We start from the raw sequence: 25378 nt of genomic DNA, 5'->3' as shown, positions 1-25378 counted from the left end.
CAAGGAAATTAAAAAATCTGATAATCCGAGGTATGGAAGGGGAGTGAACTGACGATTCTCAGGGAAAAGGGGAGTGGGAGGTGCGGGAAGAGACTGAACATAAACTGTGCACCTATGGATGAGGACAATGGGGGGTGGGGAAAGGGCAGAGGGTGGGGTGGGAACCTGGTGGGGGGGAGCAACAAAGGGGGGAAAAAATGAGGAACATTTGTAATAATATGAACAATAAAGATTTATTAAAAAAATACAAAAACTAAAAATGATGCTGGAAGTTGAAAAAAAAAAAAGCAGTTAATTTTATGTTATATAAATTTCACCTCAATTTAAAAGTATCTTAATAGTCATGATTTCTAAAAACAGTATTTTTCTTTCTATGTTAAAAAGCTAAGTTTTACAAAATACATACCATATAATTTTATTTAGACAAGGTGCTACACAAAAGGCAAAACTATAGGAACAAAAAGTAGATCAATGGTGGCCCTGGGCCAGGTTTGGGTGTACTGACCAGGGATGAGAGAACATTCCAGAGTGACAGATCTGTTCTGTATCTCAACTATGGGGGCAGTGATAGGAGTGTATACATCTGTCAAAACTTAAGACTGTACATTTTCTCTGTATTTTATTGTATTATATGTCAACTAGAGGCCCGGTGCACAGATTCATGCACATTGAAAGGCAATTAATTAGAAGAAATACTTTATTTATTTTTAAGTATTTTTATTGATTTTTTAAAAAAATATATTTTATTGATTTTTTTTAGAGAGAGAGGGATTGAGTTAGAAACATCGATGAGAGAGAGTCATCGATCAGCTGCCTCTTGCACACCCCCTACCGGGGATGTGCCCGCAACCAAGGTACATGCCCTTGACCGGAATCGAACCCGGGACCTCTCAGTCTGCAGACCGACGCTCTACCACTGAGCCAAACCGGTTTCGGCTGATTTTTTTTTTACAGAAAGGAAGGGAGAGGGATAGAGAGTTAGAAACATTAATGAGAGAGAAACATTGATCAGCTGCCTCCTGCACACCTCTCACTGGGGATGTGCCTGCAACCAAGGTACATGCCCCGGACCGGAATCGAACTCGGGACACCTTAGTCTGCAGGCCAATACTCTATCCACTGAGCCAAACCAGTTAGGTCAGAAGAAATATTTTAGAGGCTGGAGAGGGAACAAGGGAGGTTGGCTGGCCAGGGAGGGACCATAAGAGGTAGGCTCCAGGGCATGTTTTGCCCGTCTCACCCAGTCCCGATTGGCTGGACCCCAGCAAGCTAACCTACGGTTGAAGCATCTGCCCCCGGTGGTCAGTGCAAGTCATAGCAACTGGTCAACAAATGGTCAGACACTTAGCATGTTAGGCTTTTATCATATAGGATTACACCTTGCCGAAACCGGTTTGGCTCAGAGGATAGAGTGTCGGTCTGTGGACTGAAAGGTCCCAGGTTCGATTCCGGTCAAGGGCATGTACCTTGGTTGTGGGCACATCCCCAGTAGGGGGTGTGCAAGAGGCAGCTGATCGATGATTCTCTCTCATCGATGTTTCTAACTCTCTATCCCTCTCTCTTCCTCTCTGTAAAAAAATGAATAAAATAGCCCTAGCCAGCTTGGCTCAGTGGATAGAGCATCAGCCTGTGGACTGAAGGGTCCCAGGTTCAATTCTGGCCAAGGGCACATGCCTGGGTTTTGGGCTCGATCCCCAGTGGGGGTGTGCAGGAGGCGGCCCATCAATGATTCTCTCTTATTGATGTTTCTATCTCTCTCTCCTTCTCCCTTCCTCTCTGAAATCAATCAACAAATATATATTTTTTAAAATGAATAAAATATATATAAATATAAAAAAATATATAGGATTACACCTTGATGAAGTTGGTTTTAAAAATGTGAGTCTAGATCATTCTTTAAAGGCCAGGGAAGGCATTCCATGCTCCTCTAGTTCCCTGGTATGATTAGAGTGTGCTTCTGACCTTATTGTGCACAGCAGTGTGGATGTTATACATTAAAAGTGGTCGTTAAAAAAAGGCAAATTGCCAAAGAGTCCAAATACTAGGATAATGAAGTCATGGCTGCTTACCAATTCTGGAAGGGGACAAATGGTGCCAGTATTCATGTACAGGCCTTCGACTACAATGAAACGTCTAGTTACACGTGCCTTGCGAGGATTCTTTAAAAGAAAAACAACAGACATTTAAAATTTTAGTAACTCCAAATACAAACATCTATTATAAGACTTATTCATCACATTTGAGATCATGCTGTTATGAGAGAAAGAACAATGCTTTCTCCTCTCAGACATGTTTTTCAGCTCCTGCAATCAACTAGGAGACCTGACACACACATACACACACACATTTGGTTGAGGCACTTTGAGACTATTATTATACAAACAAATCCCTCCACGCTCAGAATGACTGGGAAGGTGCCCAGGGAACTTTCTGGGATGACAGGATGTTTGATGTCATGATAGAGGCCATGATACTTGGGTTATATGGTTCTAATCATTGGTAAAAAGGCTAGGGTTTGTGCATTGCAGTTCTGTAAATTTTACCTAAAATATAAACTATAACAGCGGGCTCATGGCTGGTGAGCACAGCAGCTCTGTGGCAGTGCTAAGCTGTCAGTCGGACATCCCCCAAGGGCTCCCGGACTACAAGAGGGTGCAGGTTGGGTTGAGGGACCTCGGCCCCAAATTTTGTGCACCAGGCCTCTAGTATCTATATAAATTATATAAATTACATTATTCAAATCAGGATTTTACTGCAATAATTATAGGACATGGATTTTATGATATTACTAGAGGCCCAGTGGATGGATTCAAGCACATTGAAAGGAAATTAATTAGAAGGTGGCCGGCAGGACAGGGCGAGATGGGCCAGACACACCCTGGAGCCAACCTTCTGTGGTCCCTGCCAGGCCGGTTGCACCTGGGGTGGCACTGGGACACGAAGAGCATCTGCAGAGTGAGCAGGGTCCCTCTGGCAGGTGGAGTCCCTTGGCCTGGCATGTGGGAATTGGGCCAAAAACGACAGTCTAACATCCCTTGAAGGGTCCCGTAGTGCAAGAGGGCACTATGCAAAGCTGCCGTCTCAGCAGCTCCTGCGTTGAGCATCCGCCCCCATGGTCAGTGTGCGGCCAGCTGGGCAGTTGCTTAGGCTTTTATATATGGACTAGAGGCCTAGTGCATGACATTCCTGCTCTGAAGGGAGGATGTCCTTCAGCCCGGCCTGCGCCCTCTCACAGTTCGGGAGCCCTTGGGGGATGTCTGCCTGTCGGCTTAGGCCCGCTCCCCATGGAGTGGGCTTAAGCCGTCAGTTGGACATTCTTAGCACTGCCACATCCTTAGCACTGCTGCGCTTGCCACCCGTGAGACAGGCTCAGGGCTACTGGATAAGCGGCACTCCCCTTGTGGGAGCACACTGACCACCAGGGGGTAGCTCTTGTGTTGACATCTGCCCCCTAGTGGTCCGTGCACATCATAGTGACCGGTCGTTCTGTCATTGGGTCAATTTGCATATTAACTTTTTATTATATAGGATGTTATGAGCATTTCTACATTACTTAATATTATTTAAAACATGATTTTAGGGGAGAAATAATATTCTACTTTATAGGTTTACCATAAACTAACAATTCTCCCAATGTCCCACTTAGGCTGTTTCGCTTATTTTGCTTTTTTACGTCGAATCGTAAATATCTTTTAATTTCTGACACCACTTCTGAGTATCTTCTAACAACAGTACCCACATCCCAGTCCCAAGGATACAGCTACTTAAGAATACTGGAATGTAGCTGAAGCCGGTTTGGCTCAGTGGTAGAGCGTTGGTCTGTGGACTGAAGGGTCCCAGGTTCAATTCCGGTCAAGGGCATGTACATTGGTTGCGGGCACATCCCCGGTGGGGGGTGTGCAAGAGGCAGCTGGTCGATGTTTCTCTCTCATCAATGTTTCTAGCTCTCTATCTCTCTCCCTTCCTCTCTGTAAAAAAAAATCAATAAAAATATATTAAAAAAAAAGAAAAAGAATACTGGAATGTAACTGTGTCTAAAGGCTGTGCCAATGAAACCCCCATGGTTCCCAGAGGGCTTTCTGTCTCATCACATTTATCTGTGTTGATGCTGATTATTATGATTAAAATATGTTCCCTAATTGGGCGAGCCAAAACTGCTATCCTAATTTCTCTAATTATTAGTGAAGCCAGATTATTATTTTTCACATGCTCAGTTATTTGTTATTTCTTCCATAAAATGCTGTTTTTATCTACTATCCTTGATTTACACTGAGTGGCTAGATTATTATGATCTCTGAATGCATAATAATCTGGCCACTCAGTGTATATCCGACCTATATAATAAAAGGCTAATATGCAAATTGTCCCTTCGACCAGGAGTTTGACCAGCAGGTAGACTGGCTAACCGCCCATGTCCCTTTCCCCTGGCCAGGCTGGTAGGACCCCACCCATGCATGAATTCATGTACCAGGCCTCTAATATATATACAATATATGTATATACTGAGTAGCCAGATTATTATGTGTTCAGAGATCATAATAATCTGGCCACTCAGTGTATTTATTTAAAATATATTTTATTGATTTTTTTACAGAGAGGAAGAGAGAGGGATAGAGTTAGAAACATCGATGAGAAAGAATCATCTATCAGCTGCCTCTTGCACACCCCCTACCAGGGATGTGCTGCAACCAAGGTTCATGCCCTTGATTGGAATCGAACCTGGGACCTTCCAGTCCACAGGCCGACGCTCTATCCACTGAGCCAAACCGTTTCAGCTATTTATTTATTTTTAAAGAACATGTGACAACAGAACACTGTAGGAAAAGGAACAAGAAACATCTTGGGAAATTAACACCACCCCCAAAAAATTTGATCCATACCTGGACTACACAATAATATTTTAATTCAGTTTCAAAGGAAAGATAAGCATCTAAGTAGAAAATATTAAAACTTTTAATATTTATATAAAACTGAAAAAGAATCATCTTTAAAAATAAAAATGTAGCCAAAACCGGTTTGGCTCAGTGGACAGAGCGTCGGTCTGCGGACTGAAAGGTCCCAGGTTCGATTCCGGTCAATGGCATGTACCGTGTTTCCCTAAAAATAAGACCTACTTACAGGTTTCCTTATGAGTGAAATATAAGGCATCCCCCCCCCCCCCCAAAATAAGGCCCCCCCAGGCTCTGTCTCAGAATGAAAATTAATTTACTGTAAACTGGTCGCTAGGGTCGCCCTGACAACCAGTGATTTTACACAGAGTCCTGACGTCACTGCTGTGTGGAGGCGGAGCGGAGGTCTGAGTGAGCGGTGAGTGTGGGGCGGGAGAGAGGAGGAGACTTTCGCAGATGCATGTAGAAGAGCAGGAGATTAGAGCAGACGGGACGCCACAAAGGTGGTGAGTGCTGGTCTGTCTCTGGTGACACTACCTGATGCTCATGGCCGCCCTCATGATGACTGAAGGTTCTCAGTCAGTGGCAGACCCTGCTCCAGCCCAGATCCAGGCCCCAGCAAGCCCAGTGACAGTCCCCAGGCAGGCCCCAGGGGGTAAATGTCTGATAAAGGGGTAGAGGGGATGTCTGGTGAAGGTGTTCAGTGGCACAGGGGTGGGGGGAGGGGGATCACTTAAAATGACACAGGAGGACCAGAGGGGGCAATCAAAATGACACAGGAGGATCAAAAGGGGTTACTAAAATGGTAATTCCCCGCTCTGATTCTCCTGTGCCATTTTGATTCCCCACTCTGATCCCGTTTCATTCTGTGATTCCCCTCCCCCCACCTTGATACCCCAATTCCTTTTTTTTACCCCTAGAAATGAGCACAAAAAGAAAAAGCTACTCCGTAGAGTACAAGAAAGGAATCATGGAAGACTCTTGGTGCCAAAATCTTACTGCTTTCTGCAAAGAGAAGATGTTGAGTATCCGATTGGTCCGAAAATGGCGAGCAGAGTATGGTAACCTCATCGAACAAGTGGACAAGGGAAATGCTAAAAAGCGCAAGTGTGGATCAGGTCGGCAACCATTATTTTCTGAGCTGGAAGACCTGATCTGTGAGTGGGTTGTTGACAGGAGAGCAAAGGATTTGGTTGTGAATAGGGCTCAGGTTCAAGAATTTGCCCTTGCAATAGCACCAGTTTGACATAGCCCCCGAAGACTTCAAAGCATCACAACACTGGCTGGATAATTTCCTTCAGTGAAGTGAGCTGTCTTTAAGAAGATCTACCGGTACAACATTGTTTAGGTTGGAAGATACTCAAGTTATTAAGCGAGAACTTGCATTCAAGTCCTTTATTGATAATGCTGACTTCTCTAAATATAATCTTTCCAACATGATTGCTATGGATGGAACTGCAGTGTTTATGGGCCAATCATCTCAAACAACAATTGAACAGCGGTGTGCTCCTTAGTGTGCATTCCCTCCACTGCTTACGAAAGTGCACGTGTTTCCTGTATTTTGGCAATTCATCTGGATGGCACTAAAATCCCACCTTTAATCATTTCTAAGGGCAAGAAGGAAAAGATTGAACGTGTTTTGGGCGTTTTTATTTTTGAAACTGAAAAAGCCTGGGCCACACAAGCAGTTATAAGGAAGTGGGTCCATTTAATGCTGCCGCTTGTTATGCGAGGGAGCCAAAGAGGTCTGCTAGTCTGGGATGCAGCCAGCACTCACCGCCCTAAAGACATGAAGACATTTCTTCACGAAAGAAAAATAGATCAGATAATGGTTCCCACAGGAATGATGGCCTATCTCCACACTCTTGATATTGCAATAAACAAGCCATTCAAAGACAATTTGAGCATGGAAATTAATGAGTACATTGAAAATAGAATGGAAAGAAATCAGCGTGGAAACTTTGTGAAACCTAAACTGCAAGAAGTTGTGACTTGGGTGAAGAATTCATGGGAGAAAATCACTGACAGTTGCATTGCAAATGCACTGCGAGCAGGCCACCTTGACAAGAAGTACTCATTTAAAGACAGTGCTATTGCTAAACATGAGAGATTCGGTCCACTGATTCTGAAAGAAATGGAGTCACAAGAAATTCACCAGGAAATTCAGAAATTGGATTGTTATGATGATGATCCAGAAGATGACATGATTGTCATTGAATAAATGAGTAAATTCTTGATACTGTAGGATTCACGGTTTGTGTTGACAACTACCATACTACCGTACCGTATACAAGTAATAAATTTCCTTTATTTTCATTTAACAATAAATGTGTACCGCATTCTTCTTCATGGAAAAATAAGTCATCCCCTGAAAATAAGACTTAGCGCATCTTTGGGAGCAAAAACTAATATATGACACTGTCTTATTTTCGGGGAAACAGGGTACCTTGGTTGCGGGCACATCCCCAGTGAGGGGTGTGCAGGAGGCAGCTGGTCGATGATTCTCTCTCATCAATGTTTCTAACTTTCTATCCCTCTCCCTTCCTCTCTGTAAAAAAAAAAATCAATTAAAAATGTATTTTTAAAATAAAAATGTAGACTAATTTAGAAAACCTACTCTTGGCAGGAAAATTTAATATAAATTAATTAGTAAAAACTATAACATGGAAATACATTTCAAAATAATTTTATTTTTTGTTATTATAAAAAAAGTTCACAAATAATATAAATCTTGTAAAACACACACACACTCACACACTTGAATATCATGTTTTCCAGATTTGTATAATACTAATTTGGCAAAATAAACTCTATACGGAAGACTGGTCATTGGCCATATTCCCCAAGGCAATGTTCTTCAGTCTGGTAGCATGCTATTACTAGGGAGAACAAAGGACATCTTTCATATTCCTAGTCAGAACAAGGGACATCTCTTTACGGTTTGTAGAAAGTAATCAATGGCATAGTTCCAATGTTAAGATTTCCTAGTTGTGCCCAGCTGGCGTGGCCCGGTGGCTGAGGGTTCACCTATGAACCAGGTGGTCACGGTTCCAATCCTGGTCAGGGCACATGCCAGGCTTGTGGGCTCGATCCGCAGTGGGGCCTGCAGACAGTGGGTCAATGATTCTCTCTCATCACTGATATGTCTCACTCTCCCTCTCTCTTCCTCTCTGAAATCACTAAAAAGTATATTAAAAAAGAGATTTCCTAGTTGTATAGCTACAATGCAAGCATGACAGGAAGTGTTGTTTTTTTTAAAATATATATTTTATTGAATTTTTACAGAGAGGAAGGGAGAGGGTTAAAGAGCTAGAAACATCAATGAGAGAGAAACATTGACCAGCTGCCTCCTGCACATCCTCCACCGGGGATGTGTCTGCAACCAAGATACATGCCCTTGACTGGAATCGAACCTGGAACCCTTCAGTCCGCAGGCTGACCCTCTATACAATGAGCCAAACCAGTTTCAGCACAGAGGAAGGTTATCAAAGAGTCTACGCACTCAGAACTGCTGTCTCCTAACAAAGACAACAGAATCATATAGGAATAATGCAAATATGAAAAAACAAACAAACAAAACACACAAAAATTGGCCCTAACCAGCTCAGGTGTCGAACTCAATCAGAGAAGGGGCCAAAATCTAAAATCCAGCCTAAATCGCGGGCCGAATGGTTTACTGAACAGTCATAAACTGTCATTGTGATGGAAACGCAGCGGAGTGCAGTGATGACAGCGCAGTGCGGGCCACATTGCAAGGCCTGGCGGGATGGATTTGGCCCGCGGGCCTTGTGTTTGACACATGTGGTAGAGCGTCGGCCTGCGGACTCAAGGGTCTAAGGTTCGATTTAGATCAAGGGCATGTACCTTGGTTGTGGGCACATCCCCAGTAGGAAGTGTGCAGGAGGCAGCTGATTGGTATTTCTCTCTCATCAATGTTTCTAATTCTCTATCCCTCTCTTTTCCTCTCTGTAAAAAAATCAATAAAATATATTAAAAAAACAAACAAAAAATTGATACAAAAATGAGGAATGTGATGGTCATTTTTTAGCAGTGACTCTAATGAATGAGCTGTACTGGAACAGTCCTCTTGGAAGTGACACTGAGACAGGGCTGTGGTGACCAGGTTCCTAGTCCGGTCTGCACATAACGGTTCCCGTAGAATTGCAGACCAGAGCTACCTTCTGCATGCACATCATCAGAAGAAAATAAATGATAATTCTAATAGTGATGCTCTCAACACATTCCCTCTGCCACACTCCCATGGAACATGGAGGAACAAGACCATTCCCTCAAGGGGAAGGAAAGGGTAAATGGGCGGTAAGAAAGCAGGAAACCCATTTTGGGGCTGTTGTTCCTCACAGGTAGCAGCTGCTAGAGGCACATGACAGTGGGGTGGGGATTAAGAGTCTCACTTTGTTCATAAATTTGTAAATTCAGATCTGACATTATTGTTTCTTCCACTTGATTCTGATATGAATTAATGTCTGTGAACAAACGAGTGAACCTGGAGCTATTCCTGCAGAGCTGAAAATACACACCCCACCCACAGCGCAGGCTGCTTTTCTCTTCTTTTAAAAAAAATTTAATATTTTTATTGCTTTCAGAGGAAGGGAGGGAGAGGCAGAAAAGAAGGGCTGAGGAGGGGGCGGGGAGAAAAACCAATGATGAGACATTGATTGGCTGCCTCCTACACATTCCCTCCTGGGGATCGACCCTGCAACCCTGGCATGTGCCCTGGACGGAACAGAACCTGGGACCTGCCAGTCCGCAGGTCGACACCCTATCCACTGAGCCAAACCCGCTCGGCTCTCTCTCCTTTTAGAAAGCAGCCTAATTAATTACCTTCCCCAAATTTGCCTTATATAATTTTGGCAATGATGAAGCAATTACATCAGACTTGGCTCTATAACATGAAGTACTTAATAAGCAGGAACATCCTTAATATCCAAATGTAATCCACAGGCACGTTTTCATGACAAATTATCATTTCATATCTAATTTAGCTGGTTAGGAGAGTACAAAAGAACTGAGTAATTTTCTTCAAAAAAATCCTACCTTTTGATCTTCGATCTCTTGCTCTTTTAGCAGTCGCTCCAGGTCAGCCATATCATTATGCTCAAATAACTTAATGTTACTACGTGATGCCTGTAATCCTTTCTGAATAGCAAAGCAGGCAGCTCTATCTCTGTAAGGAAGAGGACAACCAAAGGGGTTTAAAGGGTCTTGGCACGTGATAGGTGACCTACATTCACTTGTTAATGTGAACGTGACAAATAAATAAAGCACACCTGAGCATGTATACATCACTGTTTGCACTTCCCCCTGCAAGCACTTCCCACGAGGCTATATCCTGGTTCTGTTCTAGGCAGCACTCCTCTGTATTTCCCCTGCGTCAGCATGCTAAGGCCTTGCTCTCAGCAATGCTCTCCAGAAACACATGAACACTCGTGCACTGCACCACAGCGGCTCCTCTGGTTGGAATACCACCAGCAAGAGAAGCAATCTTGCAGAGCTGACTATGCACATAACCAGGTAGAACTCTGAATTTTGCAGATTAAACTTGCATGAGATCTTCTAAACTGGGCTCATTAAGAGGAAATATATATATATTTAAATATTTTATTGATTTTTTACAGCAAGGGAGAGGGATAGAGAGCTAGAAACATCCATGAGAGAGAAACATCAATCAGCTGCCTCCTGTAGACCCCCCACTGGGGATGTGCCCGCAACCAAGGTACATGCCCCCGACCGGAATTGAACCCGGGACCCTTCAGTCTGCAGGCCAACGCTCTATCCACTGAGCCAAACCGGTTTCGGCTGCTTTAGTGTCTTATAATTGACAACTACAGATCTTTTACTTCCTTGTTTTTATCAGTTCCAGCAGTTTTATTGTGGGATCTTTAGGATTCCTTGCATACAGTATCATGCCAACTGCAAATAATGACAGGTTTACTTCTTGCTTTCCAGTTGGATGTCTTTTATTTCTTCTTCTTACCGATCGCTGTGGCTAGACTTCCAGTGCTATGTGAATACGAGTGGTGAGAGCATACATCCCTGTCTTGTTCCCGATCTTAAGGGAAATGCTTTTAGTTTGTCCCCATTGAGTATGATGTTGGCTGTGTGCCATCAACAGCCTTTATTATGTTGCGATATGTTCCCTCTGTTTGTACTTTGCTGAGAGTTTTTATCCTAAATGTGTGCTGGATTTTGTTAAATGCTTTTTCTGCATCTATTGATATGATTACATGACTTTTATTCTACATTGTTTATATAGTTTTTTCACAATTGATTTGTGGATATTGTACAAACCTTGCATCCCAGGAATAAATCCTACTTGATCAAGGTGTATGATCTTTTTTACATATTGCTGGATTTGTTTGCTAATATTTTGTTGAAGATTTTAGCATCTATGTTCATCTACAGGGATCTTGGCCTATAATTTTCTGTCCGTGTAGTATCTTCATCTGGTTTTGGAGTTAGGATACGCTGGCCAACGTCAGCCACTGCCAGTGTTCTACCTGGGCCACTCAGCGCAAGCTATAACATGATCTGCAGGTGGATGCACCTCCTGGCAGGCCCCAGAGCCAGTAAACTCAGTGAACACCTTCAGACCATGTCAAAGCACCACCACCCAACCACCTCCACAAGCAACACACTTAAGAGGCAGACTCAGAGGGCATCAAAGCCCTGCTAAGTCAGTCCTGTTCTGTGCAGTGTTGGGTCCCTGCACAGCTGATCCTCCACAGTAGTCGGAGGTCGGTGGTCCTTGCAGATGACTGGGCTGAAGTTAAATCCCTGCCACTGAAGTGCCCACAGCAATCAAGGCTCGACTATAAGAGAGAGGTGCATACAGCTCACATGGGGGAGAAAAGGTGGCACACCTTGAGTGCCGGTTTGTGACCAGGGAGGCTGTGCAACTGAGCCTACAGAACACCTACTACATTACCGGGGTCACTCTACCAAGCCTGGGAGAGGTAGCAGCTCTACCTAATACACAGAAACAAACACAAGAGGCTGCCAACTGAGGACACAGGAAACATGTCCCAAATACAACAGAGCAAAACTCCAGGAGAAAAACTAGAAAAATCAAGACAAGTAACCTACTAGATGCAGAGTTCAAAACACTGCTTCTAAGGATGCTCAATGAACTTAGTGAGAAAATAAACAGCATAAAAAAGGAACAGTCAGGCCTAGCTTGGCGTGACTCAGTGACTAAGCGTTGACAGATGAACCAGGAGATCAGTTTGATTTCCAGTCAGGGCACATACACCAGTTGCAGGTTCAATCCTTAGGGGGAGTTGTGCAGGGAGCAGCCAATCAATGATTCTCTCTCATCATTGATTTTTCTGTCTTTCTCTCTCTCTCCTTTCCTCTCTGAAATCAATCAAAATATTTTTAAAAAAGGACCAGTGAGAAATAAAGGAGACACTAACTGAAATGAAGAGTAAATTTACACAGAGTCAACTGTACAGTATATAAAGCTAACAATCAAATCAGCAATTTGGAATATAAAGAAGCAAAAAAAACCCACGCAATCAGAATGCAAAAAAAGAAAAAAATCTAAAAAAAGTGAGGATAGTGTAAGGAGCCTCTGGGACAACTTTAAGCGCATACCAACAATCACATCATGGGGATGCTGGAAGGAGAAGCAAGCAAGCAAAAAACTAAAAACCTATTTGAATATATAATGAGAGAAAACTTCCCTACCTTGGGGAATGAAATAGACATACAACTCCAGGAAGCATTCAGAATTGAAAAGCAGAGCTTCACAGATAGAAAAAAGCAAAAAGAGTTCATCACCACCAAACTAGTAATATGAAATGCTAAAGAAAAAGGGGGGAAAAAAGATAAAGGGCAGGCCAGCTGGCCCCCACCCATGCACCAGGCCTCTATCGTATATAATAAAAGGATAATATGCAAATTGACCCTAAAGGCAGAACGACTGCTGGACCAGTCACTATGAGACGCACTGACCACATCTTGGTCCTTTTTCCCGGCCAGCAGGCTGCAGTCACCTGATGGCCACCCGCTATGGGGGCAGGGTCAGCAAGCAGGCAGGAACGGCTGACCTCTCAGTCCCTTCCCCTGGCCATCAGGCACTGATCACCTGATAGCGAACAGGGAACTGGGGGTAGGTGGCAGCGGGGCTTGTGACAAGGCTGGCCTTGAGCAGCTGAGGAAGATGGCCCTGACCACAGGCCAGGCCTAGGGACCATACACATGCACAAATTTTGTGCCCTGGGCCTCTAGTATAAACAATAGAGTTGTAATAAATACGTATTTATCAACAATTGAATCTGTCCTAGCAGGTTTGGCTCAGTGGACGAGTGTCAGACTGTGGACTGAAGGGTCCCAGGTCTGATTCTGGTCAAGAGCACATGCCAGGGTTGCAGGCTTGGTTCACATTAGCGGGCACGTAGGAGGCAGCCGATCAATGACTCCTGCTCATCACTGATGTTTCTCTCTCTCACTCCCTCTCCCTTCCTCTCTGAAATGAATAAAAATATATAAAACAAATAAACAAACAAACAAAAAACCCACAACTGAATCTTAAAAAAAAATTATAAACAAGCAGAACAGAAATAGACTCATACAACTGTAATTTAAAAATTTAAAAATGACTAAAAAAAGTAAAGTGACTCCTTAAAAACTTCTTCTATTGATTACATTTTAAACAATAGTATTTTGATGGATTGACAAATAAAATATATTATAAATAGACTTCATCTTAAAACTTAAATTACAAATAGTGGGTAGGTTGGGAGGGACGTGGGAGCAGCAACATGGAAGATCCTTCTGGTGATGGACGTGTTCTGTGTTTTAACTTTATCGCTGTCAATAGCCTAGTGTGAAACTCTATTGTATTGTATAGTTTGCAAGAGGTGACCACTGGGAAAAACTAGGTAAAAGGCACAAAGAATCTCTGTAGTATTTCTTCAAAGTGTATGTAAGTCCAAACTTATCTTAATAAGAATACTAGAGGCCCGGTGCACGAAATTCATGCATGGGAGGGGGTGTACCTCAGGCCAGCCTGAATCTTCTCCAATCTGGGATCCTGGTGGGCCTAAACAGGCAGTTAGACATCCCTCTCACAATCCAGACTGCTGGCTCCCAACTGCTCGCCTGCCTGCTTGCCTGATTGCCCCTAACCACTTCCACCTGCCAGCCTGATCGATACCTAACTGCTTCCTTGCCGGCCTGATTGCCTCTAACTGCCTCCCCTGCTGGCCTGGTCACCCCCCACTGCCCTCCCTTGCTGGCCCAGTCATCCCTAACTGCCCTCCCTACCGGTCTAGTCGCCCCCAACTGCCCTTCCCTGCAGGCCTGGTCAACCCCAACTGCCTTCTCCTATAGGCCTGGTCCCCCCTCCCCCACCAATTGACCTCCTCTGCTGGCCTGGTTGCCCCTAACTTCTCTACCCTGATGGCCTGGTCGCCCTCAACTGCCTTCCCCTGCAGGCAACTGGTTCCCCCAGCTGCCATGGTCTTCTCCAACTGCCCTCTCCTGCAGGCCTCGGCCCACCCCTCAACTGTTCTCCCCTGCAGGCCTGGGTTCCCCCCACCTCCCAACTGTCCTCCCCTACAGGCCTAGTCACCCCCAACTGCCCTCCCTTGCAGGCCTAGTTCCTCCCAACTGCCCTCCCCTGCTGGCCTGATAACCCACAACTGCCCTCCCCTGCTGGCCATCTTGTGTCCAGATGGGGCAGCCATTTTTGTGTTGGAGTGATGGTCAATTTGCATATTACCTCTTTATTATATAGGATTGCATTAAAAAAATGTGAACATATACTTAGTAGAGTGACCAGGAAAGGCTAAAATAACATAAACAACCACCGTGCTGAGACCTCCTATTGACAAGGCTTTATCCCTGTTTACCAAAAAAAGGAAGAAAATGAAGCTTTGGACACACTGTCTATGCATAATGAATTTATCAAAAATAACTTACTAAACACCATTTTTACCTACAATGTTCCTACCAAATTTCTAGCAAAATATTTAAAGTAATAAGAATAAATTAAGCCCTCACCGGTTTGGCTCAGTGGATAGAGCATTGGCCTGCAGACTGAGAGGTCCCAGGTACCATTCCGGTCAAGGGCATGTACGTGGGTTGCAGGCACATCCCTAGTAGGATGTGTGCAGGAGGCAGTTGATCAATGTTTCTAACTCTCTATCTCTCTCACTTCCTCTCTGTTAAAATTCAATAAAATATATATTTTTTTAAAAAGAGTAAATTAAATTGTCTCATGACTGACTAGAAACTGAAGTTCAAAGACACTGGGTGAAACATTTGGAAGTGAATTTAATCTAGTTTTCCTAGCAGTTAAAACCAAAAGGATAATATAGTACTTAATTTGTGACAAAGGAAGAATACAAACTCAGCTGTAACTGTACACTTTTTCTGGATTTAAAACTCAAAGTCTACAGTGAGGTTCTTGTATGAGGTGATACTGGGTGACATGAAGTTGTCTGTAACTGTTTTTACTAAAAACCAGAAATACTTTAAATCAGCAGCTCTCAAGTCTGTGATGAGTCTTACTGGATTTTTTAACTTTGTGCAAAAAGTTAGTGAAATATTCATTCTCATAACTACAGGGGGAAACACTAGCGTAGGCCACGTGCTGGAGAGCGAGCTGCCAGGCTGCTGCAGGGTGGCGGGAAGAATGAACAGTGTGTGGCCCACAGCGCCCGGCAGAGCCTGTGCTGCGCCCGGTGCTGGGCTTGCTGCACTAGCAGCAGTTCCAACAGTGAGTGAGAAGCAGGAGGAGGCTGCAGGCCCAGGGAGGGCCAGTTGCTGTGACCTCTCTTTTGAGCTCCAGCCTCCATTCATTCATTCACTGAACTGGTATTTACTGAGCACTATGAAAAGGCAATTAATTAACTACTAACACTGTGTATTCTGTGAGTCTGAGGCAAGATGATCAGAAAGCAGAGGGTGTGTGCTACACATGCCTGAGGACATGAGGAGGCCTGATGGGCTGAGAGTGCCATGTGGTCTTAGATTCACAAGGCAGACCTCTGTAGCTTTAAGTTCTTCTCCACACGCAGCATGGGTCCTGACCTGGCCTGAGAGGTTGGGAAGACTTTCCTGCAGAAGTGATGGTATGTGCAGGGTGAGCAGGCATTAAACAGGAGATAAGGAACAATATACTTAGCATGTGAGAGGAAACTAGTATCTAAGGCTGGTGAGGCTACAGCAGGACAACCTGAGGGAAAATGGCACAAAATAAGTTTAAAAAAGTAGTCTAGAACATGCAAAATCAAAATAAAGACCTGGATCATTATTTCAGGAACAATGGGAGCTCTGACATAATCAGATTTGCATTAAAAAAAATTATTCTGGCAATGGTGTTGAGAGAGAGATAGAGAGAGAGCGCGTGCAAAAGTAAATTTGCTTTTCTTTTTTTAAAATATATTTAAAAATTTTTTAAAGTATATTTTTTATTTCAGAGAGACGAGAGGGGAAGAGAATCATTGATCAGCTGCCTCTTGAACATCCCCCCCGCCCCTAGGGGACTGAGTTTACAACCCGGACATATACCCTGACTAGGAATTGAACCATGATCTCCTAGTTCATGGGTCTATGCTCCACCACTGAGCCATAATGACTGGGTGTAAGTTTGTGGTTTTTTTTAAAATTCAAAGTAAATTTGTTTCTAAAATTCAAAGGGTCATTTAATTGTCCACTCAAAAGATGACAGAGGCGTGGGTTGGAGGCTTCTAGAAGGTTCAGGCAGCTGCCTGTGCTATGCTGGCCATACCCACTTCTCTCTGTCCTTTCCATAGCAAAGAGCAACCCCTCTAGTATACATGCATGAGGGGGCAGATTTGCGCACGGGAAGTGAAGGAAGCCCTCAGCGCATGGCTTCTGTGTTCTTAACATGTCATGAAGCAAGACAACAGAGACAAGGGTTGAGCTGGGTACAGAGAAGCGGAGTCTCCCAGGGTTACCACATGGCCACAGAGCTGTGCGGGAAAGGAGATGGTTGGCCTCCTCCAGGCTTCTCGATAGCAACAAACAAAACCGTAACGAAAGAGAGGTGACTGCCCAAACCTTTAGGTACCCATCCTTCTAATGACTCTCACACATTCTGTAGAATTACTTGGCTGGGGTGTCTATGAATTTCTTTTAAAAAAAATCTTATTATTTTAGGCAGCTATCCTCTAACAAAAGACTTTTCTAGGAAGGTGAATATTATTTTCAAAGGCATTTGATTAGAAAAGGAGGTAAAGGTTACTCACACAAACACAATGTCCCCTCTCTTAGAGTAAGCGGGAATAGCACTGGCTATGGTGGCAAATCCATACGAGTAGATAATGGCTTCTTCTGTCTTCATAAATTTTGCAAGGCGGTCTTCCAAATCCAAGTGCACATCTATTTCAATAATAAAAAATCAAATGGTCAAACTGTCATATAACTCTTTTTCACTAACTAAAGAATAAAAATAATCAGTTTAGTTATTAATACTGACACCTTTTGGCCAAAATGTAATTGTTTTCAAGTGATAAGTTACATAAACTCTATTGAGATAATTCTGGGCCAATAATACTTCTAAAAACTGTGAACTGAATCAGCTACTCACCTGTCCGTACAATGTGGCTCCATCTTGGGGTTCTGCTTTGATACCACTCTAGCCCAAGAATTCAAGGCCCAGTCACTTTACCAGCTTTGAAGTCCTTCGATCAATGCACGATATTCATTACTAATGCCTTCCTGCCTTTTAGCAGAAGTACCAAACCAAGCACCAAGACAACTGTTAACCAGCTTCTATCTCAATAACACAAAAGGAGGAGGGGAGAGAACGCGAGTCATCTAAAAAGAAGCCCATGCACTCTGCACCAGACAGTGGCTTTGAGCAGTGGTCACTCCACAGCGGTGCCAGTACCGAACTACGGCACCTGCCATCACTCTGCTTTTTAAGTGTACTGGGGAACTAAATTTAAAGTACCAAGAGAAAGGGGTCCTTTTACAGAGAGAGCTTAGGAAGAATGCTGATGTAATAATAGGAACAAATGTTGGTTAAACTTTTTTTCCTTCTTACATCATGGTTCCCTTTAGCCTTTCACCTCTCCAGGCTGAGCATGAGGCTGCAGGCCCGGGTGGAAGAACCAGTGATGTCTAGAATCAACAGTGCACTGACTGGCCTTCAACCTAAAACCTTCAAAGTGCTCTTATCAGGAGAGGAGAGGATGTTTACAACTCCCTTTAGCTCTTTCACTACAGCAGCGCCCAAAGCTTCCCCACATGCTCTGCGCAAGGAGAACCAGCAACTGGTAAGAAAGGGTGCCGTGGGCTTCGTGGGAGCGGAGGGCGGCCAGAGTGGGGAAGGCAGGCTTTCAGCCCATGGAAGAGGGAACTGCAGCACGGCCAGTCAGGGGAACTTGGAAGTCTAAGCAGCAGCAGGGACCTCGGTGGTCTCTGGAGAGGGACACTGGGAGCCTGATGGGCTGACACAGCGCTCTGGTCCGGATGCAGAGGCCTGTCAGAGGGAGCACCACTCCAGGAGACTTGAACCCCACCACCCTCAGCATCAGCCTTCCTGCAGGCGGCCCTGGCACCTCCCTCCAGAGACCAGGCCTGAGGGAAGGTATGCCCCTCCCCCTCGGGGGCCTTCTTGGTAAGAAGGGGGAGTGACGAGACTTAAAGAACTGAGACAGTCAGAAGAGACGATATAACTGCTGGTACAAGCTGGGCTGTGAGTGGACTATATTCCCACTGGAAGGGACATGGTGAACTGTCAAGGACCAGGTTCTCACACCCTCCAGGAGGGACAAATGAGGAAGGTCAGTTCAGCTACAGAAATTAAGAAACTTCTTTCTTAGCATCTCACCACCTGCCACTTCTCATTTCCCAGACGATGATGCTGGGGCCACAAGGAATGAGGTGAGGTGGCCTCCGTGGCAGTGCGGGCCAAGCCCCTTGTCACAAATTTCATGCATCGGCCCTCTAGTATTAGAATAAGTGTGCAAAATCTGTGAACCCTCTCTCTGACTTATGAGGCAAGCTAATCTATTGTGAAGCTATCTAACTAGTTGAGGGCAAAATTAAGAAATGATAAGAGTTGTGACTTCACAAAAGACTACACTGAAAAAGCAGTCAGGCCCTGGCCAGTTTGTTCAGTGGTTAGAGTGCCAGCCTGTGGACCAAAGGATCCGGTCAAGACCATATACCTCGGTTTTAAGTTCCCCAGCCCCAGTAGGGGCCCGTGCAGGAGACAACCAATCGATGTCTGTCTGTCTCTGTCTCTCTTTCTCCTTTCTCCCTTCCACTCTCTCTAGAAATCAATGGAAAAATATCCTGGGGTGAGGATTAAAAAAAAAAAAAAAAAGTACTCAGATGAGGAGATCCAACAATCCTCTCAATTAATTCATTTATTAACTAAACATTTAGTGAATATCACATAAAGACAGACATTCTGATAAGCACTGGACCTGGTTTCTGCCGCAGCTAGTGACACAGCTCAGAGGGTCACCCAGAAGTGGTCACCGAAGAACTCAAGGCTGGGAAGGTTAACCTATGCCTTCAACACTTGGGCCCCTTCCACACTCAGAACCATAACACACCCAGAGCAATTTCTGGCTAAAGACAGGGAACACTCAACAGTGAACCAAAGGCATATGCAAACCAGGAAGACATAGATGGTCTAAACCCGTGGTCGGCAAACTGCAGCTAGCGAACCACATGTGGCTCTTTGGCCCCTTGAGTGTGGCTCTTCCACAAAATACCACGCCTGGGCGAGTCTATTTTAAAGAAGTGGCGTTAGAAAAAGTTTTAAAAATGTGGCTCTCAAAAGAAATTTCAATCGCTGTACTGTTGATATTTGGCTCTGTTGACTAATGAGTTTGCCAACCACTGGTCTAAGCTAACCCCTGATTGGATGGAAAGAGAGATAGCAAGGAATCAGAAAATTCAATAGCAATATCCAGAAGCTCATCTTTATTTATAGGTTTTTATAGGATGTTATAAGCACTACATCCTCTCATTCACTACTAGGAATCATTATCTTATTCCAATCATAGTGATAAAAAAAAATTAAGGAGGTTCTTCCCATTTATCTGTTAAGATACGTATACTACCGCCAAAACTGGTTTGGTTCAGTGGACAGAGCATTGGCCTGCGGACTGAAAGGTCCCAGGTTCGATTCCGGTCAAGGGCATGTACCTTGGTTGCGGGCACATCCCCAGTGGGGGGTGTGCAAGAGGCAGCTGATCGATGATTCTCTCTCATCGATGTTTCTAACTCTCTATCCCTCTCTCTTCCTCTCTGTAAAAAAATCAATAAAATATATTAAAGAAAAGATATGTATACTACCATAGGCTATTATAGAAAAACACACACATAAGAGCCATTTGATTTTCATTAATTGGTTATAATCATCTTATAGAACTGACGCTTTCATTACATTAACATTAAACACATTTGGATTATTACAGTAACAAAGAAGCCTGTATCCCAACTTATCAAAATGGTACCAAAGGGGTACTTGGCTCTTCAAGCATCAGATCTGTACTATCACCACCACCAAGCACGAGGATCTGACCCAGCACCTGACTGCTTGGCCTTCTATGCCAGATGCTGCCCATGGGAGGACTCAGGCAAAATCTGCAAGAACAAGGAAGCAGCAAGGCACTAGAGAACCAGCGACCCCATGCACCCGAGCTCGGCGTGTCTTCCTGTCCTCCTCCTCAGGGGCGCTCTCTGGGTGCCTCCTCACAGGCAGTTCTCACCACCTGCCACTTCTCACTTCCCATCAGGCATGAAGGCAAGTTCCCTGGGGAAGTCCTCCTTCAGATTACAATGCTGCCCCGAAAGTGGACTAGCTTCCCCAAATATTCACAATTTAGCTAGCAGGTCGACAACCCAAGCTACAGTATATTGCTTTCACTCACTCTGTTTTATAAAGAAAAAACACGCTATGGATGCCAGATACTTTTTGCTATCTACAAAAGTGACTTAGCTCTAAAGAATTCTTTTCCTTGTTAGCAGTGAGACAGTAAAACAGACTTGGCTTTGTTTCAGTTTCTACCTAGTTGCTAAAAATTGTATGTCAAAAATACTCTCATCCTACCTAATAAAAGAGCAACATGCAAATTAACAATCACTCAGCTACACCCATAAGCCACGCCCACAAGCCAATCAGAGTGAGTATGCAAATAAACCCAACCAAGATGGATACGGCCACAGAGAGCAGGAGGGAGGCTTGGGTTTTCCAGGCAACAAAAGAAGCCAAGCTTTTTACCTGCCCTTGCCCACCTAAGCCTTCACTAAAGGCTACAAAGTTTCAATTATAGAAGGTAAACAAATCCAAACAGAAAGACGGCTGCCATAGAGCTGGAGAGAGCCCCCACCTTGATCCAGGACACCCTTCAGGGCAAACCAGCTGGCCCCCACCCATGTACCAGGCCTCTATCCTATCTAATAAATGAATAATATGCATACTGACCATCACTCCAATACACAAGATGGCTGCCCCCATGTGGTCAAAGATCCTGCCCCCATGTGGACACAAGATTGCCATCACAAGATGGCCAGCAGGAGAGGGCAGTTGGAAGGAACCAGGCCTGCAAGGGAGGGTAGTTGCGGGCGATCAAGCCTCCAGGAGAGGGCAGTTAGGGATGACCAGGTTGGCAGAGGAGGGAAGTTGGGGGCAAACAGGCTAGCAGGGGAGCAGTTAGACATCAATCAGACTGACATGGGAGTAGTTAGGGGTGATCAGGTTGGCAGGTAGAAGTGGTTAGGGGCAATCAGGAAGGCAGGCAGGCGAGCAGTGGGACATCCCTTGCAAGAGGGACATCCCTTGAGGGGTCCTAGATTGGAGAGGGTGCAGGCTGGGCTGAGGGACACCCCGTGCACGAATTTTGTGCACCAGGCCTCTAGTTATTATGTAATAGAGGCCTCTTGCAGGAAGATTCCTGCAATAGGGCTTCTTGCTGTGGTCTCCGCTGCCCTGCCTGCTTCCCTCCCTTCTCCGCCGCCCTGCTCGCTTGTTTCTCTGCAGCTTCACTCCCTCTGCAGCGATTGGCTTCTTTCTATGCTGTCTTCTGTCTTTGCTCTGGCCTAGATAGGCAAATTAGCCACCATCTTGGTTGGGTCAATTTGCATATTTGTCCTGATTGGCTGGTGGGAGTGGCTTGCGGGTGTAGCGAAGGTACGGTCAATTTGCATGTTTCTGTTTTATTAGAGAGGATATTCATAATCATTTTTATGTCCTTGCCATAAAGTGTAAGAATTTCTATCCAATAAATCAATGTTACTGGTTCTTACCCAGACCTCAAAATTGTCGTCTCCTATCTAAAGATAGTGATGTCAGCCTGCGAAGCGAGATTTGTCAAAGGTAAATATGAATAAGCTTCATAATTCCTCCTGGCGTATGACAGCTATTTTGAGCAATGACAGAACTCTTGGGACCGGGCGGCAGCAAATAAGAAAACTGCCAGGGCCTGTTCTCCAACTCTGATGTCTGACTGTCTGTCTGCTGTGTGTGTGATCCCTGCATCAGCCGGGCCACATGTTTGCATGGAGTCTGACTCACTACAGGAACCGACACCGGAGGAAAGAGGCCATGGAGAGGCCAGAAAGCCTCGGTCTCTCCCAGCATGCTCGGCCCATGGCAGAAAGGAAGGGAGGCAGCGGCAGCAGAGGAGGCCGGCACAGGGCCTGGCTGTGGCAATCATCAGGGGGGTCAGCTCTGGGCTCCCTCGTCACCAGGTGTGGAACCTGACAGGTATGAACCTGCTCTGTGCCTCTCAAGTCCTTCTCTTGTCAAATGGGTAACAGTTGTACTTGCCTCAAAGGATGGTTTTGAGAACCTCTGGAATTCATGCTTATAAAACTCAGAACAAAGCCTGGCATGGAAAAGACAATAAATGGGCTGTTTGTTTAATTAAAGCAATATTTCTAGAATTAAAAAAATGGTTTTCTGTTAAAAGGCAAAAACAATTACAGTCTTCTAATTAATTTATTCAAATTGCGGATACTTAAGGACAATCTTATATTAAAGTCACTTGTTCAGTTTTCCATTTATATAATATATCCCCTTAATCTGATAAGAGCAGATATTAACATTAGGACAGTTTTAAAAAAACAACCAACCATGTTTTCTCTTCAGGCAATGCTTGCTTTCCATATGCTTGCTTTCCACACTGTTGGTTTTTTAAAATCTCCTGAGACTTGGACAGTTTTTCTTAAAAGTAAAAATAACATCACTTATGCACTCATTGGAACATAAACATGGTTCTGAATGTTTCTCAAAAAGTTTTCACAGAATCTTATGGGATTCTTTCCAAAATGTTCTGAGCGGTGCAAACAAGGCTGTTCGCTCCTACACTGTGAAAGTGCTCTCCCGGGACGTGGGAAGAAGTGGCAGATCTAGGATTCAATGACCCAATGCTCATCCTACTAAAGCATGCAGTCATAGTTCAGCTGACTGCTATAAAACAAAGAAAGAAAATACATTTAAAAATAAACAAATGAGCAATTGTTTACTGTTGGCTTTAGAACACAGTTAAATGCCACTTTCTCTCTCTCACCATGGAACCCTGCCACTAACTGCCTTTTTATCTATTTTAAGACCAAAGAGCCAAGTTGGCATTATATATGCAAAGCAGGTCCTGGGCACCAGCAATAAACCATAGGTAAATGAGATATGCATGTATTCTAATCAAAATAAATAAACAAAGAAGTTCTCAACAAGGGAAACTATCAAAGTGCACTGAGACTCCATTGGCCTTAGAAGGAAAGAAGGCCCTAGCTAGTTTGGCTCAGTGGATAGAGCATCAGCTTGCAAACTGAAGGGTCCCAGGTTCAATTCCATTCCAGGGCACATGCCTGGGTTGTGCTTGATCCTCAGAAGGCAGCCAATCAATGATTCTCTCTCATCATTGGTGTTTATATCTCTCCCTCTCCTTTCCTCTTTGAAATCAATAAAGATATATATATATATTTTAAAAAGGGAGTGTGTGTGTGTGTGTGTGTGGGCGGGGGGGGATTTCACAAACCCCAAACAAGCAGCATCTGGCCTTGGCATGTACTATACCTCTTACTAAGCAGCCCTAAGTCTAGCATTAGTTGCAGCCAGCTTCATTTTGAAGCTTCATCAATTCCAGGTGCCTCCAAGCTCAGCACAAGTGGCAACCATCTGTAGATCACTTTGTAGCTCCTATCATGTGGCCATGGAGAAGGCAGAATCAGTGGCCGACCTTGGCCTGCACCAGAGTGCTTCCCAAGAGGCTCCAGATCCAACACACTTGGTGGCCAGCTACCGACCACACCAGAGCACCACCCAACCACTACAAATGGGATGAAAAGGATGGGCGTGGCAGGCACCAGAGCCCCATAAAGTGAATGAATCCTGCTGCAGAGGGTCAGCGCCTGCACAACAAGTCCTCCACTGTAGCCACAGCCGTCCTCACAACCAGCCAGCCTGAGGGCCAATCCCTCCCCCTGATGTGCCAACAGCAATCAAGGCTCAACTACAACAGGAGGCCCACACAGCCCACACAAGGGACAGTCCTGGAACACTCAGCTCAAGTTACTACTGTGGGGAAGAACGGGACGTGGTTGGAAAGTCTGTGAGGAGGGTTCTCCGAAAGGCCGGGGCTCCGGGGGACCTTGCCAAAGGCGCAGCCCCTGCCTGGACTTTTCCAAACAAGTCCGAGCCCCCGGGCGTTTTGCTAGAATCTCTGTTTAGTCTTTAAAGACCAGCAGGTGCTTTCTCAAGGATGCTCACCCTGCTGATTGAATCTGGAGGTTAATTCTATTGTAGTTCCAGCTGTCATCCCGAGAACCTGGGGAGGCAGGCGCACAGGGCTACGTGCCTCAGCCTCTCTTTCATAGAAACGTGTATGAGAGTAATAATTCATCTTTCGCTCAGGATCTGCCGGTCACCCCAGCAGGATACCAGGAAGGTGGAACCACCAGGCCCCACAGGACACCTATTACATAAGACCATACCAAAACCAGGAGACGTAGACACAAACACAAGGAGGCAGACAAATTAAGAAGAAACATGCCCCAAATGAAAGAAAAAAAAAAAAAAAATTTCCAGAATTAAACAAAATGGAGACTGACAATCTATCAGATACAGAGTTCAAAACACTGGTTATAGCCCTAACTGGTTTGGCTCAGTGGATAGAGCATTGACCTGTGGACTGAAGGATCCCATGTTGGGTCTACGGCCATACCACCCTGAACGCGCCCAATCTCGTCTGAAGGATCCCATGTTGGATTCCGGTCAGGGGCATGTACTGTGGTTGCAGACACATCCCCAGTAGGGGTGTGCAGGAGGCAGGTGATCGATGTTTCTCTCTCCCCGATGTTTCTAACTCTATCCCTCTCCAGTCCTCTCTGTAAAAATCAATAAAATATATTAAAAAATTATAAAGCTGCTTAATGACCTCAGTGAGAACTTTAACAAGATTGGACCTATAAAAATGTAGAAAACATAAAGAACCAGTCAGAAATGAAGAATGCATTGGAGAATGTCAACAGTA

At 44.6% G+C, this 25378-nt stretch overlaps 1 protein-coding gene and 1 long non-coding RNA gene across 10 annotated transcripts in view; both read right to left on the bottom strand.

Annotated features, from left to right (window-relative positions):
* The window catches only part of SPTLC1 (serine palmitoyltransferase long chain base subunit 1), a 66264-nt gene that overhangs the window by 21606 nt on the left and 19280 nt on the right, over nucleotides 1-25378 (bottom strand). For 5 of the 9 annotated variants that reach the window (XR_004986682.2, XM_036430183.2, XM_036430184.2 and 2 more), the window contains 3 exons: nucleotides 17129-17261; nucleotides 9945-10074; nucleotides 2070-2159 (listed from right to left, as the gene is read on the bottom strand). Coding sequence is in view for 6 of the 9 variants with exons in the window: in XM_036430183.2 (XP_036286076.1) it covers nucleotides 2070-2159; nucleotides 9945-10074; nucleotides 17129-17261 (353 nt within the window). In the remaining 3 variants the exon portion in view is untranslated. Of the gene's footprint in view, nucleotides 1-2069; nucleotides 2160-9944; nucleotides 10075-10320; nucleotides 10464-16885; nucleotides 17013-17128; nucleotides 17262-25378 lie in introns of those variants that run through there. The other 4 variants (XR_004986684.2, XR_004986683.2, XM_036430188.2 and 1 more) reach the window with 3 other exon arrangements.
* LOC118714775 lies at nucleotides 1345-2063 on the bottom strand. Its single transcript, XR_004986685.1, has 2 exons — nucleotides 1855-2063; nucleotides 1345-1379 (listed from the first exon to the last, which is right to left on the bottom strand). It is a non-coding gene; the product is annotated as an uncharacterized LOC118714775 (long non-coding RNA).

The sequence above is a fragment of the Pipistrellus kuhlii genome, unplaced genomic scaffold (genome assembly GCF_014108245.1).
Source record: "Pipistrellus kuhlii isolate mPipKuh1 unplaced genomic scaffold, mPipKuh1.p scaffold_m20_p_102, whole genome shotgun sequence".
Taxonomy (NCBI): domain Eukaryota; kingdom Metazoa; phylum Chordata; class Mammalia; order Chiroptera; family Vespertilionidae; genus Pipistrellus; species Pipistrellus kuhlii.
Note: the sequence above shows the minus strand (reverse complement) of the source record. Positions and strands in the feature narration are given on the sequence as shown.